General features: G+C 37.2%; 1 protein-coding gene across 2 annotated transcripts in view; it reads left to right on the top strand.

Moving 5' to 3' along the window:
- The window catches only part of edil3b (EGF-like repeats and discoidin I-like domains 3b), a 158,496-nt gene that overhangs the window by 100,410 nt on the left and 36,038 nt on the right, over positions 1-22,048 (top strand). For both annotated transcript variants that reach the window (XM_041244836.1, XM_041244827.1), the window contains exons 7-9: positions 2,120-2,275; positions 4,407-4,551; positions 5,539-5,723. In XM_041244836.1, the coding sequence (XP_041100770.1) occupies positions 2,120-2,275; positions 4,407-4,551; positions 5,539-5,723 (486 nt within the window). The remainder of the gene's footprint in view (positions 1-2,119; positions 2,276-4,406; positions 4,552-5,538; positions 5,724-22,048) is intronic.

The raw sequence follows: 22,048 nt of genomic DNA, 5'->3' as shown, positions 1-22,048 counted from the left end.
ATTTTTCAAACATGACTATATAGAAAACCTGTATAAAAGACGAACATGGATTTTTTATTATTTTTTTTTTCCTGTGGTAAATTAAAATGTTCCTAAATAAAATATTACATTTGATCATTTTTTACAAACATGCAGGTGCCTCTATCTAAATATTGGTAGTTCAGTGTCCAGTTACCTGCAAATGTTTTTTAAGGCTGAAAAAGTTGAAGAACAACAAGTCCTGCTGTCTTGGATAGCTTACTGTTACTTATTGAACCAATTCGTCATAATAAGCTACCTGGCAAGCAGTAGGCTTATTTGAAGAGGCAGCGTTTCGATTGTTCAGATTAATACCAGATCAGTCTCAGCATTTAAGGAAGTAGCCTGACGAACAATAATTCCTGTAAGATCAGAACACCCTAAATCAGATGCCAGACAAGCACTTTGGAAACACTTTGAACAAGAAAATCTAATTTCGAGAAACGTCTCAAACAAGATCCTTTATTAAAATCATCACCACTTTCTTTGGAGTACAAGGCCACTAGTTTTAAGGTAAAATGCCACGTGAATGTTACAAAAAGAGAATGCTTTCATAAAATGGCTTTGTTTTTTGCTAATTAAATAATAATAAAAACTTTTTCTGAAAGTTAAAGCCTGAAAATGCCTTTTTTTTTAAAGAATGTTTACACTAACTCATTACTTTTTAAATAATTTTATTTTATATAATTAAGGCTCTGTACACTTAATTTATAAAATAGTTTCCACACACATTCTGTGAAATACAATACTTTGCCCATGACACTACCATGAATTTTAAAGACATTGTCCGCAATTTTCACAGGGTTTTATTTATAACCGATTTAAATATAATTAGTTGTTTATTATTATTATTATTATTATTATTATTATTATTATTATTATTATTATTATTATTATTATTATTATTCACTGAAAATATACACTGTATGTGTGACTCCTCAGTGAAAAATGTTTTTTTTTTTTTTTCTGACAAGCTCCATCAACACTTCTGATGCATGGGCAATTCCATCCAATCTGCAGTGTGTTTGTATTACAGGAAGTAAGCCCCTGCAATCATCAGTGTGCGGCTGCTTGATGTTTCACTGCAAAGTTCTCCAATTATCTGGCATCCATTTTTCTGGAGGCGTCGACTTTGAACATTTTGTCAATAATTTAGATGATAACCTCTTTAAAGAATCATTCATTTCCCTCACATAGTAGCCCTAAATGGACCTGAAATTCAGGTATATTATATATCCAAGTGTTTCCAGGCAACAGTGGTAGGAACTGTTTCTCTGCACCTGTTATCTGTTATTGTAGTGTTTTTAATCTCATACTGAGAAGCTATAGCACTGAATAGTTCTTCCCGCAATTCTTTTTATAACACTATTCAATTTGTATGCCGTAAAATTGAGACACGTGGCTAGGTGCGCAGATTCTTTTAAATTTTTTATACAGTAAACAGTGCATCAATTCTCCTGTTCTGATAACAGGGCCATTGGGCCTTATTCACACATCATTTAACTACTTTATTTATTCAAACTATTATTCATTGTGTGTAATTGCTATAGTTTCTATTATGGTATTCCCAGCATGCTAATCAGTTTAAAGACAATTATTCAAGTCAATCGTGCATTTATGTAAATAAAAGACAGTTATTTTTCCTAATTGCAATTTTTATGTGAGATTTTCACTGCACGTCAGGCTTTGGGCTGTGTTTTTCAAAAGTTATCTCAGGGTTATATTTCAGAGTAAACCGTCTTAACAAGTAGCTGATAAAATTGGTTATTTCTGTCATCCACTTGAGTGTTGCAGAGTGACAGGTTCATAGTTACACACTGGAGTGCCTGATGTCATTGATTCTAATAGGTCTATGTATGCAACAGAGGTGGTGTAAAGTAGTGGATTTTAAAAAGTCTTGAGGATTAAAACAGTAAATTCTATCTAAACAGAAGAACGTTAGTTAAGAGCACTCTGATATAGTGTTTCCTACCAGTACCAAGTCGTTCTTTAAATTGTTCTATTCACATTACTCTTCCACTGAGAGACATGCACAAACCATGTGATTGTATCTTGCCATTTATCATGATCAAGCAACTGACTCCCTTGTATTTCCTTCTAGATAAACCTGCAGAGAAGAATGAGAGTTACAGGACTGATAACTCAAGGCGCCAAAAGAATCGGGAGCCCGGAGTATATAAAATCATATAAAATAGCCTACAGTGACGATGGGAAGACCTGGAGAACGTACAAAGTTAAAGGCACTGATGAGGACATGGTAAGGAGCAGACTCTTTTCTCCAGGATGATGATTATTATTATTATTATTATTATTATTATTATTATTATTATTATTATTATTATTATTATTTCCATAAACAGGGAGTACACATGTATGTCAATAGTCTTAGTGAAAAGATCGGTCCCTGTAGTACAGTAATACAGAGGAGTGAACAGACTAAACCAAACAATGTTACCAAAGTTATAAAAAAGGATCTTTAGCGCATAATCGAAACCCCCACACAAACCTTTTAAAAAACGAGGCTATCATCTACAAAGAGCCAATAAATAAATGATCTAAATTATTAGAACTATGCAGAAAACTCACAAGCTACTTTAGGTTGAATGATTCCACTGTCAAACCCCACAGTAAAACTGGTAAAAGGTGTTATTTTTCACTGGCTCTGGTGCTCCACCGGGTTACTGAGACAAAATCTCCAGGGAGTGTTACCTCAGTGCAGTGGCCTCTACTAGAGGACAGGACTGGCCAACATCCACTACTGAGCTCCTGGATGTAAAGAGGTGATTGGCTTGGTGGACAGGAAGACGCCCACTAACCTTCAGTTATCCTGAGCTGTTGCTGTGGTGAGGGAAAATATATGGAAATTATACTATACTCTGTCTACTGGGAATAGTTAAAGTGCTAACACAGTATTTATGCCACAGTAAGTATCAAGTGCAATGGCTTCTCTCTTGTGTTTTAATTGAGCCGGCAATCAATTTATCGATTTATCAATCCATCCATTATATGTAACCATTTAATCCTATAGAGGGTCGCAGTGAGCCAGAGCATAACCCGCAATATATATATATATATATATATATATATATATATATATATATATATATATATATATATATATATATATATATATTATTTTTTTTTTTTTTTTTTTTTTTTCCCAAATAAACATTTAATTGTTTTCCAGTGTCACTACTCCAGTGTCACAACCGATACATTATGTAATAGGGTGTTTTCATTTTTTTTATTGATAACTTTTATTGTCTGGCAGACTTTTTTTTTTTTAAAAATAATATATGTATATAATCAAAATATTCTAGCATTTAAATTGTATTTTCAATTAAGGGTTTGACATTACCGTGATCCTGTTTAATTAGTGTTTCAGTAATTAGTGTGTTTGCTATTTGTTTTTTTTGTAGATTAATATATAAATGTAGATTAGTGCATAAAACCTGTGGGTCATATAGTTTATCAATAAAAGTTTGATCTCCCAGTTCTACGTGCTATAGCTGTACAATTTTGAAGCACCCATTTAATGTTATAAATAGACAATCAGAAACTTAGAGGAAAAATGGGGGCTTGGAGGTCATGGTGTGTGGGGGGGGGGGATCATAATCGTATATCTTAGCACAGTAGCCACATTCAGCACCTTGAATACTGTAATATCATCTTAGGTATGGTTAGGGTACAACTACTGCAGAACTTGGCAGCTGGAGTTCTGACATGCACAAGCCCCACACTGGCAGTGAAATTACATATTGCTTTTAAGATTATTTCTCCTGAGCAAAGGTTTTTGCCACTGAACACCCTTCCTCATTCCTGAAGTAATGTGTACTTGTGACCCGCCCTACCTGTTGTCTCTCTCTATAGAAATATACAAGAGTTGGGGGTGGCCCCATATTATTTGAATGTAGTGAGGAAGGCTATTCAGTCCCAACAATTACAATTCTCTAGGCAAGCTCAAAATGAATTACAGACAATAGTAAGGGCAATTTGTTAAAAAATGTAAATGGCATTTGAACAAATTACTTTTTCATAAAGGCTGAAATGCCACTTGTTTTTGGTAAGTAGTTGGTGGTTTTGAACAGGTTCCGATATGTAGCAGAAATCCTGCCAATAAAGGTTACAATATAAATAAATTTTTGATTAATTGGTTGAATTCACAAAGCTTGATCCATGCGCTGGCGCTCTCCTCGCAACATCAACAACAACAAATTACATTTATAAAGTGCTTCTTTATTCGGAGGCGCTGTTGAAAAATGTAATAATCTGGAATTCCAAAGATGCCTTTTAATAAAAAAATAAATAAAAATCTAATCAAAAATAAATGAAGCAAAGGCCTGACTAAGTAGATCTTTGGTAAGAGAACAGTGCATTTTGTTTTTCAGATCTTCCGAGGGAATGTTGACAACAACACCCCCTCTGCCAATTCCTTCACTCCGCCTGTGGAAGCCCAGTATGTAAGACTATACCCACAGGTCTGCAGAAGACACTGCACCCTCAGAATGGAGATGCTTGGCTGTGAACTGACAGGCACGTTTGTTTGTTTGTTTGTTCACTTACTGTACACTGCAATGTCAGTCATGATTCAGTAATGCAGTTAATATTTGGATAATTTTCTAATACGAAAACAGAGAATCTCAAAGAATGTTTTAGTGTGGAAAAAGGGCCACTCAACTCTAGGAAAAAAAAGAAAAACACAGCTTTTCTTTAGCTTCCCTGCACTCAAACGCCTGCTTTGCAGCTGCAATAACCAGAATGATAAATTACTTAACAGCAATTATTCTTTGGGTGTCAGCACCTTCAATGTATATTTTCAAAAAGAATGACTTTTGAAAACATGGAACTTGTTTTAGTATTTCACTGTAATTGAAATAGGGTGCTTTGTGTTCCAAGGTCATGACAATCCAATATCCGCTGTAACTAGGTCATCTCATGAGTGTAGTTCTGACTGTATAATGTGTAAAACAGCAGTAAGGTTCCTGTTTTAATTAATTAAATTACCATTTTATATATAAGGTAGACTTTTGCCAATCAAAACCAGTGTTTAGACCAGACCATGTTGAGATTAGTGATTTGTTAACAGTGCTGAACATAAGCTGTACCATACCAAAAATGTCTTGCCTTGTTATAGAACTATGATATTGAAGTTTTTACAGCTGTTTCCAGGATCTGGAGTAGAGAACTATGTTTTCCGTTGTTCTGAAACATGGCTAGGGAATACTTGTTTGACAGGTAATGAGAGCTGGTGCAAAGAAACTTGTATCCCTTGTACTGGATCCAGTATGGGTAGCCTTGATTCATATCGCTGCCATGAATTGACAGCTGAGGGAAGTATATTTGGCATCCATAATGTCAACACTGAATCATAAATTCTGAGCCTAGTAGACAAATGTTTTGATAAAATAGCCCTTCCATTGTTTTAAAAAATGTCAAGGCTGTAGAAGAACACAATGGCCATGGAGCTTGCCGACATGCAGCCACTGTATCTTATAGTAAAACTGTATAATTTGTACCCAGGCTGTTCTGAGCCATTAGGGATGAAAGCGGACCATATCCAGGATTATCAGATAACCGCCTCCAGCATCTTTCGAACTCTCAACATGGACATGTTTACTTGGGAGTCCAGCAAAGCCCGTCTGGATAAGCAAGGCAAAGTCAATGCATGGACCTCAGGGCACAATGACCAGTCACAGTGGCTACAGGTAGGATACTTTTCCAATCTTAAAAATGAATAGGTTTCATAGCACTGCGCCCTATGTAAGCTTAAGAGCAATGCAAGTTACTCAACATGCACAAATAATGATCTGCAATTATGGTCTCAATGAGTAGGAAGCAGTGTTGTTGCTATTGAATTCCTCCTGTGTATTGTATGCATCTGACTGGCAAGCCTGGAGTGATAACGTTACGTAAATCTGGATGTGCTTGTCATCTCATCTTGGAAGGAAGCAACTTGCAGGCACTTTTTCTGCTTGATCTGCAAGAGACTGTCATTTTGTGTTTTATACTAATTTAGTTTATGTTTTGTTTTGTTTTACTTCGGTTAAGAATTGTGTTTATTAAACAATATGAACCCTTGAATTGTTTTCGCTCTCTCTAAGCTCTGTATTCGATATTATAAATCCTCAACTACACTTAGATCCACAGAAATGAATTGAAAATAAGAACCAAACTGCATTCTTATTAAACTTGATTTGCCAATCTAAAAGTACATTTTAAAACAAGCAGTTATTTCAACAGATGTTCAATTTTACATGAAATAACTTTTTCTCCCCTGCAGAGACAATCTGCGACAGTTAACAAGTTCATGCACAGTGTGCAAAAATGACACCACAATTCTGTGACTTGTGAACATGACAAAACAGTCATATTATGGAAAGTGCTAGACTGTGTTTGAGCTTTTTCAAATTATGTTAAGCTACTTTTCAGTTAATATTATAGTGACATGTTCCCATTTGTTCTTTTGCTGGGGTTGACACTTGAAATGACAAAGAAAGTGTAAGACTGAAAACAAGACCCAAACAGAGATTCCTTTGTCCTAGTGTTTTACCAGATGTTATGTTTTAAAATAAAAATAGGTTTCTTACAAAATTATTTATTTCAGACCTATATGATAAATGGATCTACAACTATGGCCAAACGTTTTGCATCACCCTATAGAATTAACTAATTTTGCATCATAGTCAAATATAACCTGCTGAATAATGTTACGTTAAAATATTGAATTACATACCGCTTTGTAGTTTTCCATTTACATATACAAAAACCTGACAAAAATTGGAAAAGTGACTTTTTTAAATCTAAGATTAAATAATGTACTACTGTTATGGCATCAGGTGGACTTTTGTGATATAATTTTGAAATTTCTTTGATATATATTCATATAGTTATTTTTGTTGTAATTATGTTTCAATCCTAAAATTCTAGGTGATGCAACACTTTTGGTCGTAGCTGTAAATGTGTGTATCATGTGGATTTTTTGCTTTTGTTTTTGTTAGCTATAGTCTCGTTAATTGGTGGCATATATTGTATTTGTCTACCTGCATGGCATTTAGAAAACATATTTTGCTGAACCAAAATGCTCAACTGGAACTAACAGTGCCAAGAAAAGGTCAAACATTCTTGTTAAGCAGTGGAAGGCAGGTTTAATCTTTCAAACAGAGTCAATCCTGTTCAAGCCTTTTCAGTCTCTTTAATTAATAGTGTTGGCAGGCGTAATTCCTATATGAATGTAATTTAAAAGTGCAATTCTGAGCTTGATATTTAACATGTACAAGATCTGTAATTAGGAGCACCAAATGCCAGCCAACACATTTGACAAGGAGCCCTGTGCAACATGAAAGCAGAAAGGAATGTTTAAAAGAGATCTGATTAAATATTTTTATATTTTTATTAATTAATCATTTATGTATATATATATGTGATATATATAATATCTAATATATATATATATATATATATATATATATATATATATATATATATATATGTGGATGCATGCAATGAGGTGTGTGCTGCTTTCATGGCACAATCAAGTGAGTGGTGAGGCGATCTGAACGACAGAAAAGTACAAGCAGAATGTAAGTGTTATTATAATATGTGGATCTGATGTATGGATGCCAATCTGCCCATTGTATCCAGGCTGTCCCTTTTTTGTTTCATTGTTTTAAAATCCTTGACCCATGCCATAATCTAATATGTTTATAAATGAATAATAACATAGGTACATCACATGTGGAACTTTGATAGCAGAGCTGTTAATGATTGTTTTACTAGGGTCCACTACATTGAACAACTTACCATGCACTCACAATGCTGTAAATATACTTGCAATTTTTAATCTGCACAAATGTATTTCTGCATGATCTGTATGGCAGCTCTTATTAGCAAGTAATAATCCTAACAAACTCTCTAAGCATGTTGTCACAGAAGACCTGCTGGTTTATTGCTTGCTTCCTTTACTTACCCCTACTGTTCGATGCTAATCATATAACCTCATTTCAATACAATCTACATATTTTAGTTTACAACAGAGGGATCTATGATTCAGCAGTATTAAACACCCAATGTATTGAAAAAAAAAAAGTAATCTCTTTGGTTACTACTCAGGTTATTAAGTGCCTCGTACTAGACGAATGATTCGTGAGCACATGATTATATACACACAGTACTGTGCAAAAGTTTTAGGCAGGTGTGAAAAAATGCTGTAAAGAATGCTTTCAAAAATAGACATGTTAATAGATTATATTTATCAATTAACTAAATGCAAAGTGAGTGAACAGAAGAAAAATCTACATCAAATCAATATTTGGTGTGACCACCCTTTGCCTTCAAAACAGCATCAATTCTTCTAAGTACACTTGCATAAAGTCAGGGATTTTGTAGGCATATAGTCAGGTGTATGATTAAACAATTATACTAAACAGGTGCTAATGATCATCAGTTCAATATGTAGGTTGAAACACAATCATTAACTGAAACAGAAACAGCTGTGTAGGAGGAATAAAACTGGGTGAGGAACAGCCAAACTCAGCTAACAAGGTGAGGTTGCTGAAGACAGTTTACTGTCAAAAGTCATACACCATGGCAAGACTGAGCACAGCAACAAGACACAAGGTAGTTATACTGCATCAGCAAGGTCTCTCCCAGGCAGAAATTTCAAGGCAGACAGGGGTTTCCAGGTGTGCTGTCCAAGCTCTTTTGAAGAAGCACAAAGAAACGGGCAACGTTGAGGACGATAGATGCAGTGGTCGGCCAAGGAAACTTACTGCAGCAGATGACAGACGCATCATGCTTACTTCCCTTCGCAATCAGAAGATGTCCAGCAGTGCGATCAGCTCAGAATTGGCAGAAAACAGTGGGAACCTGGTACACCCATCTACTGTCCGTAGAAGTCTGGTGGGAAGTGACCTTCATGGAAGACTTGCGGTCAAAAAGCCATACCTCCGACGTGGAAACAAGGCCAAGCGACTCAACTATGCATGAAAACACAGGAACTGGGGTGCAGAAAAATGGCAGCTGGTGCTCTGGACTGATGAGTCAAAATTTGACAAATGAGTCAAATATTTGGCTGTAGCAGAAGGCAGTATGTTCGCCGAAGGGCTGGAGAGCGGTACATGAATGAGTGTCTGCAGGCAACAGTGAAGCATGGTGGAGGTTCCTTGCAAGTTTGGGGCTGCATTTCTGCAAATGGAGTTGGGGATTTGGTCAGAATTAATGGTCTCCGCAATGCTGAAAAGTATAGGCAGATTCCAGCCTTGCTGAAGCACCCCCAGATCATTACCGATCCTCTACCACATTTGACAGTGGGTGCGAGACACTGTGGCTTGTAGGCCTCTCCAGGTCTCCGTCTAACCATTAGATGACCAGGTGTTGGGCAAAGCTGAAAATTGGACTCATCTGGGGGTGCTTCAGCAAGACTGGAATCAGGCAGATTTGTCTTTGTGAGGGATGCATGAATCAAGCCAAGTACAAGGTTGTCCTGGAAGAAAACTTGCTTCTTTCTGCTCTGACAATGTTCCCCAACTCTGAGGATTGGTTTTTCCAGCAGGACAATGCTCCATGCCACACAGCCAGGTCAATCAAGGTGTGGATGGAGGACCACCAGATCAAGACCCTGTCATGGCCAGCTCAATCTCCAGACCTGAACCCCATTGAAAACCTCTGGAATGTGATCAAGAGGAAGACGGATGGTCACAAGCCATCAAACAAAGCCGAGTTGCTTGAATTTTTGCGCCAGGAGTGGAATAAAGTCACCCAACATCAATGTGAAAGACTGGTGGAGAGCATGCCAAGATACATGAAAGCTGTGATTGAAAATCAGGGTTATTCCACCAAATATTGATTTCTGAACTCTTCCCAAGTTAAAACATTAGTATTGTGTTGTTTACAAATGAATATGAACTTATTTTCTTTGCATTATTTGAGGGCTGACAACACTGCATTTTTGACCAATTGTCATTTTCTGCAAATAAATGGTCTAAGTGACAATATTTTTATTTGGAATTTGGGAGAAATGTCGTCAGTAGTTTATAGAATAAAACAAAAATGTTCATTTTACCCAAACACATACCTATAAATAGTAAAACCAGAGAAACTTCTAATTTTGCAGTGGTCTCTTAATTTTTTCCAGAGCTATATATATATATATATATATATATATATATATATATATATATATATATATATATATATATATATACACATACATACATACACACACACACACACACACACACACACACACACACACACACACATATATATAATATATATATATATATATATATATATTAGATATATATATATCTATATATATTATATATATACCTTTATTTGTACTTAAACATTCAGAATTTGTACTTTGCCCTTTTTAGCTTCAGCGGGTGTGTGCAGTTTTGCCCCATTGACAGGATTACAGTGTAGGCACCTGTACTGTATGTACCAGCACATCCCATATAGACAAGTATTTAAGCAATAACTATGGGGTGCATCAAGTGTACACAGAGGATACTGAATGATCGTTCATGGTGTACAGTTTTTATTCACCGCAGTTGGATGTCCCAGTAAATCATGAGCCCTGACAGGGGTGAGTGGTTTATGTAAAACTATACATAAGAACATAAGAAAGTTTACAATCGAGAGGAGGCCATTCGGCCCATCTTCCACGAACGATCATTCAGTATTCATGTTTATACCACAAGTATATGTTTAAAAAGAATAGCAATAAAATGTGTACATTTTTTATATGAACTCGATTAGTTCGGGGATTATTTTACCTGACAAATCTTTGCTTTCATTGTCAACAGACTGTGCTTCGACACAGATTAATTTCGAACCCTGTTTATGGCCTTTTCGTAACCGTCTTCAGATAGAGCTTGAGCTCAGTCTGTCAATTTACATCATCTCTGTTGTTTCCTACCTTTACTGCTTTTAATGAAGGGGCTATAGTCCGCTAGGATAAGTCAGATAAGTCAGACAGTCAGATAGCAACTGGCATTTCTTGACTAAACTCGGTTGTTTCGTACCATTGCTGGTAGCAAGTAAATGGCTACAGGCTGCTCAGATAAATCAGACGTAGGCACTTATTGACTAAACTCGTTCTCAAGGAAATCGGAGTCCAAATCAAAACAGCAGTAGAAATTTGAAATTATTTCTGACATTTTAAAGTTGTTATAAAACACGTATAGGTGGCAGTATTGTTTGATCTACCGGCTCGCAGCTCTGTCCTGAATTTCAGCAGCACTCCACTGGATTAGAACGTAAACAAAGACACATTCAAAACTAGTCCCAGTAAGCATGTTATCCCACTCATGTTATCCCACTCATGTTATCCACTCATGTTGTCCACTCCTGTTATCCCACTCCAGTGAGATAATGAAAATATATTCCATGCTTGATATATCCTCTCTTGAAATATAAAGAGAGATAACTGTATTCCTCAGTCGATGTACAACAGGACCACAGGGTACTTCATTTTTTATTCAAGCGGTGGCACCCTCTTAGAATTCACTTGATATATCTTCTAATTGTGCAATTTTCTCTTTTAAATGTTTAATATTTAATGTGTGGATCAATAATTGACACAGAAAGTACAAATTGTTGGTCCTTACACTCAAGCATTTTGGGATATCTAGGCATGCAAGTTACAGATACATAATATTATACTATGTTACTTGAGAGAGATAGGAGCAGGTGACACCTAATCAAATGACAACTAAGGTGTGTTTGTTTTTCAAGCTAGAATTTAGACTTGCCCAAAGTGCTGCTCTTGGGGTTACATAAAACACATAAACCGAATGCAGCATTTTCTTGTTTGCATTTTTGGGAAAGCATCTTGTACTGGAACCCTGCTGTTACATGAAGTGTAACTAAGAGGAAACTCAGGAAAAAAATGAAACTACTGTAACTGCTCATAAAATGAGAATCATCTATGCTTGTTTGGGTATGGTGAAGTAGTGATTACAGACTATCTGGCCACTGATCCCATCTATTAAGGTAGAAGAAGAAGCCACCACCCTCTGAAAGAGGAAATGATCTGACGATCTCAGGTCAGCATGGGTTGACCGTGACAAAGCTATGTACCCCTTCCACCAATGGGACTGCCTGCATGAAGGTGGAAGTTGGGGAGGTGGATGGTAGGATTCCAACTGGGATTGCGACACACAGGTGAGTTTACCTGAGATTTATATAGGAAGTGATCTAATGGGCAATTATTCAATAGTCCTAGAGAGCAATCACTCAATAACCCCTCCCCCGAATATCAGCCTGAGGTTCCAAGTAGTGCAGATCTGCAGAGAGTATAATCAACACAGAGGGCAACACGCTGTGAATGAGGGTGCAATGGAGTGTACAGAGCTTGGCTCGCATACAATCTCAAAATGTTTTTGTTCGTTTAGGAGAGTAAAAACACAGATATATGTTAGATCTGTACATTTAGTCTGATTTTGGTGCATCTAGCTGCTCTTTTCACTAGGGAACATGCAGTACTTCAAATGCAGGGGATTGAACATTGCCATCTTTGACTCAGTTCAGTTAAACTGAGGCATTTGTCATTGGGGGATAGTGCCAGGCCTGGAGCTGCCAATTGATGACAAATTGTAGGTGTAGTTTTGAGATCTGCTTTGTTGAAAATTAATCTGGGATTCAGCTGAATTGGTATTCTCCTTTCACATCAGTAGTTGTCTGTGTGTGTCAAATCTCCTTTGATTCATGTTTGGGCCCCAACAGGGTTATCAAATTGAGTTTGTCTTTTGTAGAGAACATCTGTACAGTACCTAGTATCAAATTAGTATTTTGGTTACATAGGCTGTCCTTGGGAGGTAGCTGTAGACAGCCCTTCAGGCATCCTGCGGTTAAAGCAGTTTGAGTGTCTCAGACCTAATGCCTCTCAATCAGGAAGTAAATTGTGCATTGTGGTACCTTTCATGTCTCTTGCCATTCTTCCCCTGCCACTGTAAATCATGTTTTGTTTGTCACCTGCACCCGTAGTTGTGATTTCAAGCGGGAGTAGGATTACCATATTGCCTATCTGGGCCTGTTTATCTTTCTATGTACAATGCAGTTTATTATAGTATTCAGCCCTTTTCTGAACAGTACATTTCAATGGTTTCCCTAAATGGGCTTCATTAGTTATACAGTAAGATACTTACAGAGGTTGGACATTCCCATAAGGCCTTTTGATTCGATGGCTCCACGAAGATAAAAAACACTCCAAAATCTGTTCTAGATCTGTTTTATTGAACGGGTAGACCCAGCTTCAGGTCAGCTTCTAAAAATACATAATCACATAAAGTAGACTTTGGTTTGGAAGAATATAATATGGATTGATGTTCTGAGTACTGCTACGTCAAACCCAAACCTCTTCCACAATAGGGGACTTTACTGAACACCACCTGTATCTTCTAAGAGGACTGAGATGGGTAATCTGAAGCTGTCATGTGGTGCTTTGTGTCTGTATCTTTGTTTCACAACATAATCACTGTGAAAATGCACATCAGCACCTTGAGCAGATAGATTTGTTTTGTCATTACCAATGTTATGCTGTCTAGTCCTCCAATGATGTAATGTACAGCTTGCATGTAAGCAGTTTGTCTGATTTGATCTTGTTTTGGAAATACATGTACTGTACAATGATTAGTTGAGCACTGTATTTATTAGTGGGAGTATAACAGATGGATTGGAGTCTTTTAAACTGAATGCAGAATAAAGCAAGAGCTTTAATATATGTTATAAACTGCTGGAATGTAGGTCAAACAATTTATTGGGCTTTGAATCTTTGAGGGCTAATTTTCTTCTTGTATTGTTTTGTCTTGGAATTGCTGCCTTGGTGTGCATTTTACAAAACTGAGCAATACACCACTGTCAAGTTGGTATAGGTCCACTGTTGATTAGGTGTAGGACAGGTTCAATGTTAGTCTGTGTTTTAATAGTCCTGGATAGACTCCATTCCTCAGCGATTGGCTGGATATCTTCAGAAAGTCTGTTCTCTACAATCTCAGCTTAATGAGAGTGAAAAACTGCAGTGGTGACAGGAACAGAGATTCAGCAAATACTGTGATTTCATATCAGGACTGTAAAAGTTTGGTTGTTATAACTGTATCAGGCTTTATAGCAGCTTCAAGTGACCGTTGGCCCTGTATACCAGGTCTTGGACTGTGTTGTGATTGCACCTATAATGTAATACAGGAAATGCAGAGCTCTCATTAGATAATGATGACAACATGATTTATAATGGTTGCCATGAAGTTTAAGTCTTATTGTGAAACTAAAACCAGATATAAACTAAAAAGTAAAACTGCCAAGTAAGTTTCCTAACGACAAAACATAGGATAACAATAATTTCTGTCAGTATTAACAAGTTTTATAACTAATTTATGAAAAGGGATTTTGTAAAATCGAAATCCAAATTTAATCACAAACTTAAAATACCGACATTTTATTTGAGTTTAGACAAGCCAAGCTGTGTGATGTGGGAAACAAAACATAAGTGTACAGGGATATTCACTACACTCAAACCCACCGAGGTCTGTACTTTTCAACTCTCTATCCCATCGGTGCTATAAATAAAAGATGTTTAATTATTTTTTGAACTTTTGAACATGTCAGTTCTTTTTATCCTGTGTTTGTACTGCTGTGGGAAGTCACCAGAAAGGAAATCTATGCTGGAAGAGTTCTGGCAGTTAGCATGAAAAATAACAGAGCAGAGGTGCAAGGTGACCCTTCTTAATCAGGAGAAAGCCGTGTGATGTATCGACAGCTGTCAGCACCCATGTTTGAAGTACAGAAGACTTTCTTTAATCTTTTGCTTTTCTTGTTTGATTTTTCTTTTCTCCTGGTTTTTAAATACACCCACAAATCCTGCCGTTATAAGATTTCTAATATTCATGATATGATGTGGCAGAGCTTTACAGTTTTACAGTACTGTTCATACCGGTAATGCTTTATAAAGCATATCTACACTTGAAGTTGTGCATTTAGCTTATTATCCTTTACATTATAGTATTAGATTTAAAAAAAATAAAATAAACATAATTAATATCCACTATCATGTGTATTTCACTTAAATAATCTTTTAAATTAACAAGGACGGGGACAGGAGTTCTATTTTAATCTTATAACCAGTGGAAGATCTTAGTACTGCAGGCCTAAAACTACACTGTAAATCTGATTATTTTTTCTTTTTTTATGTCGTTGTTAGTAAATGTATAAATAAATCCCAGGAGGAATACCCCAACTGGATTAATATAGAGTTAAAGTGTGTTTATCGACCCTTTATTGATCTTTTTTTTACTTTTATTTGGCTGTGTTCATGACTAATTATGAGTGATGAATATTAGAAAACCATGTAATGCATATAAAACCTTAAATGCAATTTTACTGTATGTGTAGAGCTGAGACTTTAAAACCAGTTCCAATTCTCTAATTGGTATGTCGCTGCTAAAGGAATTTGCATTGCAGTAGAACTGCATGACTGAGTCAGTTCTCTCATGTAATGTAGTTACCAGGATTACGTTGCAGGCTAATTTTGTAGTCCCATGAGTCAGTCAGTGGCACTGCTCACAAAGAAGTCATGAATAAGAACTCTCGATGTCATCTCTGTTAATGATGTTGATGTGTTTTATTCAAGGTAATAAGGTCACATAAAATAGAAATACTGTTGAATATTCCACCCTTAGACCACTACAAATCAGTGCCGCTATTTGTTTAATGCTGCTCATAAATCCCTGGAAAAAAGAAGGCATTATCCTCTACTGAGGATGTTTATTTACTGGGACAGGGATGGAGTGGAGACAGACTTGTGTTAAGCTTATATAAATCCAGTTAATCTCTTTTCCAATTGTGATGACGTTTGCTAAGGATGCCCTTTAGCCCAATATTGAGAGTATCGAATGTAAGAGTATATGTAGGCATCTGTATTTAAGCTGTGTGGAAGGATGTGTGCCACTGAAATATTAAGTTATCTAAGAGGGAAAGACATATAGGTATCCAAGCCTGCCATGTGTCTTGGAAGTGTCAATGCATAGAAAATCAAACACGGTCTGCATCATTTAGATAACACAATTTTAAAAAGCTGTAGGTTGTAAGTCAATCAGTTGCTGACAAACTGACCTTAATGGTAACCCTGTATGGGCTAAAAGACTTGAATTCGTATGAAGTTGTACATGAAACACTGGCTTGTTCAGATTGTATGCAAGGGCTCCCATTCCACTGGGTTGACACTGTCGTGTACATTGACAAATGGGACAATGAGTTTTCCTAATTCCTTCGTTCGATAATTGGTTGGACATTAATCGGAGTATTACAGGATTGATCCTCTTAGAAGGATTTTATGTTTAATTAACATTAGATTTGTTTATTTCAGTCTCTATCTGAAAACAAAATCAACACCTCTGGGCTGCTGTTGTTTTTACTGATGCCTTTAACCAGCCATTGTGTTTAGCCATAGCCCATTGATCTTTATTATTTTTTAGCTTGTTACATGCTGTTAAAACCTTTGTATTTAACAATATATTCATGACATGGCCTGTCGTCACTGGCGCGTTAGGAAAACGACAAGCCATATCGGCACTGAACGGATTAAAAAAAAATGCCGGAAGGCTTCACAAACCCACAGTAAAAGATGCATGCTTGTTGAGAACAGACATAGGGGGGAAAGGCCAACCAGACAGGTTCTAACTACACTAAGAGATACAAAGAAACATCAAGCACAAGAATAATGCACATTCTAAACGTATTATCAGGCCCAGAGATACTGCAGGAAAAAGCCCAGCAAATATCCTCTGTTCTACACTGAACCACGTTATGGACTGACAGCATTTGCAGGGGCACTTTGCATCGCTTCTCCTGACACCATGGTAAAGAAGACTGGTTATTCTGTTGAAGTTTAGCACAAACATACCAATAACACCACAGTAATATTGTACTCCCAGAGCTAGACTGCAACTCAATATACAGAGGTATAAGGCTACCTGTAGCTGAAGCTCCGGGGGTACAGTATCTTCATTATAGTGGGGTGCATTTTAGAAACCATGCAGTAACTACTTGCAGGCTATCCAAGCTGTCAGTGCAGATTAATATTCAGTCCTACAAGGGAAAATGGGTTAAAGGCACAGGAATCTTCCTGCCACAGCTGGTCTCACAGTGAACCTTGTCCTTGTTCCCTTTGAAATTAACTTAAGAACTCGGAATTGGGTAGGTATTTTATTTCAAAAGTGAAAAATAATGTATTTTAATAATTATTAGTGTCCAGCTGTTTAAATGTAAAATAAGGGTGGCTGTTAATTAACGTAAGCATTCTGATGCAGGCTACATTGTTATCAGCCCAATCAGTGGAATTGTATTTAAGCATGATCATTCCGTTTGTATAGGCCAGTAGATTATTAACATCAATGATTTGTATGGATGACCAGTCATTCCTGAAATCTCTGTTGTTGGACGTAAGTATACAATTAAATAATTAAGAACCTGGTTGGATCATGGTCCTGTATTTGAATGGACTGGAGTGCCACAAGTTAGAACCACAGCTCTAAACAGTAACTGCTTGTGAAATCGAGCCTGGCTCTTGTGTGTAGTGGTTCAGACGCTCACTTGGGGAGTGTGGTCAGCGATTCACACCTGGACTCTGCTCTGTTACACGTATAGAGTGTATGACACTGACTGTTTCTGTATCATTGGTTTTATGCAGAAAAGAGGTTCACGTGGTGCTGAAGACCTTGGTAACCTCTGTAAAACTGAAATCAAGATGCAAGTAAAAATAAAGAAAAGAAAATCCAGTAGTATCTTCTTCAGGCTACATCCTGTCGAAACAGTTGTCTACTGTACTGGTTTCTTTAAGTATTATCATCAGGTAGATTCCATGGGGGTTATAGTAATGTAGCAGGGTGATGTGTTACATGTGTGGGCAGTCACTGCAAAATACTGACACACAGAACATTGGTGTTGATACGTCGCTCATACATGCAGATTTAATTTTCCACACTGGACTGACACTAGGGTACTGGCAGACATTGTGTCAGATTTAATAAAGAAATAAAAACTAAAAAAAAAGATAAAAATAAAAGTTTGCCATATAAAATGACGAGTGCTAGCCCCACTAAAAGAACAACAGCTCAGGTAAGACAACCATTAAATGTATTTATCTAAGTGCTAGAAGTATCAGAAACAAAATTCTAGAACTTGAAGCTACTGCACTAACAAGTAACTATGATGTGATAGGTGTTACTGAAACGTGGTTGTCTGAGAGTGATGGGGACGAATATAATATTTGTGGGTATATACTGTATAGGAAAGACAGGCAGGACAGAAGAGGAGGAGGGGTAGCGCTATACATAAGAAACAGTCTTGAAGCCCAGGTGTTAAACCTGGACAAAGAAAATAAAGCCGACTCAATATGGGTCAGAATAAGGGACAAAAATTCAAAGGGCATAATAATAGGAGCATGCTATAGACCTCCAGATTCAGATGGTGAGCAAAATAATTTACTTATACAATGACATTAGAAATGCGTGTAGCAAAGGAGAAACCATACTAATGGGGGATTTCAACTTTCCCCAAATAAAATGGGAAAACCCGGTGGGGAGCACGAAGGATGAAATAGAAATGGTGGAAATGACAAATGACTGCTTCCTAACACAATTTGTCAAGGCACCGACTAGAGGGGAGGCATGCCTTGATTTAGTCTTTTCAAATAACGAAGATAGAATAACTAAAACAGAGGTCAGAGAACCATTGGCAAACTCAGACCACAACATGGTCTCATTTGAAGTGTTTTTTAAAACCCCAAAAGTAATGACTAAAGCTAAGGTTTACAATTTTAGAAAAGCAAACTCTGAAGGTGTGAAACAGAGACTAACAGAAGTAGATTGGCGTAAAACAGAGAAAACACCCAAAGAACAAGGATGGTTGTTCTTCAAAAATGTAGTACTAGAGGCGCAAAACAATTACATCCCTAAAGTAGACAAATCTAAATGTAAAACTAAATGGCCAAAATGGTTTAATAGATCAATTAAAAAAAATATTCAGCGAAAAAAGGCACTTTACAGAGCATTAAAAAAGGACCAAAAAGAAAGTACACAGAAAGAGTACACGGAACTGCAAACGCAGGTCAAAAAGGAAGTTAGAAAGGCCAAGAGAGAAATAGAAATGAACATTGCTAAGGGAGCTAAAACCAATTCCAAAATGTTTTTCCAATATTACAACAGCAAACGAACATTCAAAGAGGAGATTAAATGTTTAAGAGATACAAATGGCAAAATCGTAGATGAAGAAAAAAAATAGCAAATATATTAAATGATTACTTTTCACAAGTTTTTACAAAGGAAGATACTGACAACATGCCCCACATGTCATCCAGTTCCTATCCAGTTTTAAATAACTTTAGCATAACTGAGGCAGAAGTGTTAAAGGGACTAGGAGCTCTTAAAATAAACAAATCCCCGTGGCCGTATGAGATCCTCCCAGTAGTACTCAAAGAAATGAAAGAAGTACTTTACAAACCGCAGTCTCTTGACACAGGGGTGGTACCGACAGACTGGAAAATTGCAAACGTAATACTGATCCACAAAAAGGGAAACAAAACTGAACCAGGTAACTACAGACCAGTAAGCCTGACTTCTATTATATGCAAACTTATGGAAACTATAATAAGATCCAAAATGGAAAATTACCTATATGGTAACAGGGTCCTGGGAGACAGTCAACATGGTTTTAGGAAAGGGAGATCATGTCTAACTAACTTGCTTGATTTTTTTGAGGATGCAACATCGATAATGAATAATTGCAAAGCATATGACATGGTTTATTTAGATTTCCAGAAAGCTTTTGACAAAGTCCCGCACAAAAGATTAATTCTCAAACTGAACGCAGTTGGGATTCAAGGAAATGCATGTACATGGATTAGGGAGTGGTTAACATGTAGAAAACAGAAAGTACTGATTAGAGGAAAAACCTCAAAATCGAGTGTGGTAACCAGCGGTGTACCACAGGGATCAGTATTAGGTCCTCTGCTATTCCTAATCTACATTAATGATTTAGATTCTGGTATAGTAAGCAAACTTGTTAAATTTGCAGACAACACAAAAATAGGAGGAGTGGCAAACACTGTTGCAGCAGCAAAGGTCATTCAAAATGATCTAGACAAGATTCAGAACTGAGCAGACACATGGCAAATGACATTTAATAGAGAAAAGTGTAAGGTATTGCACGCAGGAAATAAAAATGTACATTATAAATATCATATGGGAGATAGTGAAATTGGAGAAGGAATCTATGAAAAAGACCTAGGAGTTTTTGTTGACTCAGAAATGTCTTCATCTAGACAATGTGGGGAAGCTATAAAAAAGGCTAACAAGATGCTCAGATACATTGTGAAAAGTGTTGAATTTAAATCAAGGGAAGTAATGTTAAAACTGTACAATGCACTAGTTAGACCTCATCTTGAATATTGTGTTCAGGTCTGGTCACCTCGCTATAAAAAAGATATTGCTGCTGTAGAAAGAATGCAAAGAAGAGCGACCAGAATTATTCCGGGCTTAAAAGGCATGTCATATGCAGACAGGCTAAAAGAATTGAATCTGTTCAGTCTTGAACAAAGTAGACTACATGGCGACCTAATTCAAGCATTCAAAATTCTAAAAGGCATTGACAGTGTCTACCCAAGGGACTTTTTCAGCCTGAAAAAAGAAACAAGGACCAGGGGTCACAAATGGAGATTAGACAAAGGGGCATTCAGAACAGAAAATAGGAGGCACTTTTTTACACAGAGAATTGCGAGGGTCTGGAATCAACTCCCCAGTAATGTTGTTGAAGCTGACACCCTGGGATCCATCAAGAAGCTGCTTGATGAGATTCTGGGATCAATAAGCTACTAACAACCAAACTAGCAAGATGGGCCGCATGGCCTCCTCTCGTTTGTAAACTTTCTTATGTTCTTATGTTCTTATATTCTTAAAAGGAGGGTCCTGCTCCAGGAACCTACTATTCTATGGTATCCCTCTCTATACCATTTTGGGATCCACATCCCCTAAGCTGACCTACTTCTGTTCTGTTGCTTCTGAAGTCCTGACCTCCCAGCAACTCCGGTTCATTCCAATGGTCCTGGCTGGGCAATCGCCTTCACAGGTCCTGTCTTGCAATTAAAGGGTTGCATGGTAGTAGTTCGTGCAGAGCGGACGTTTCCCTCCTTGATGCGCCCATCTGTGCAAATGGCATTGCAATTGCTCCGAGCTGTAGTGCAGCCGCGTTTTGAGCTCTGCGCAGCATCCCCAGGCACACCTCCCAGTCAATATGGACCTCCCGATCAGCTTAGCTCAGCTGGGTGCTTAGCAACGGCAGCTGCGCGTCTCAGCTGATTTCTCCCAGGCACACACACTTGCGCAGGAACTAGTGACCTGGCTCCCTGTCTCAAGGAATAATTGCATTTTAACAAGTGGTTCAATATTCCCAGTTTACCGGTGCTTAAAGTCAGTGTTTAAAGGTTAGCCATCACTCATTTAACACACAGTTCCGTGGCATAGTGTGAATGAAATGCCCATATATTCGACTTGAAATATCCTATACCAAAACATTGTTCAAAACACCTCACCAAACCCCTGTACCAATATCAGATTGGTATTCCTTCCTGCATAAATACATGATGTGTGAATTGGATTGAAATAGATTTTTACGTGGATGTGGCATTGTTTATTTTTCAAGTTGTGCTGCTGCTAATTGGATTTCTGTGTAAATGAGATCTTGTGTCTCCAAGGGAATACTCTGTGTAATCAAATTGTTAAACAAATAAATTATCTACAGTACTAAAATAATAAAATAACTCAGGGAAAAAAAAAGTTATTAACCTAATTGTATTCAATGGTACACAACAGCTGGAGGCTTGCCGTAATTCTAAGGGCACGGCTCATTATTGCTTCTCAGATGTGTCTCCTTTCTGGGTGTCGATTGTTCTCCATCAACCAGCCTTGGTTGGCGTCTGACAGATGTCGCCTGCATACCTCAATTGAAGTGATATCCTGGGCCAGGCTGTCTAATCATT

This window comes from Polyodon spathula, chromosome 1 (genome assembly GCF_017654505.1).
Source record: "Polyodon spathula isolate WHYD16114869_AA chromosome 1, ASM1765450v1, whole genome shotgun sequence".
NCBI classification, from domain to species: Eukaryota; Metazoa; Chordata; class Actinopteri; order Acipenseriformes; family Polyodontidae; genus Polyodon; species Polyodon spathula.
The sequence above is the reverse complement of the archived record's forward strand: the minus strand, read 5'-3'. Positions and strand labels throughout refer to the sequence as shown.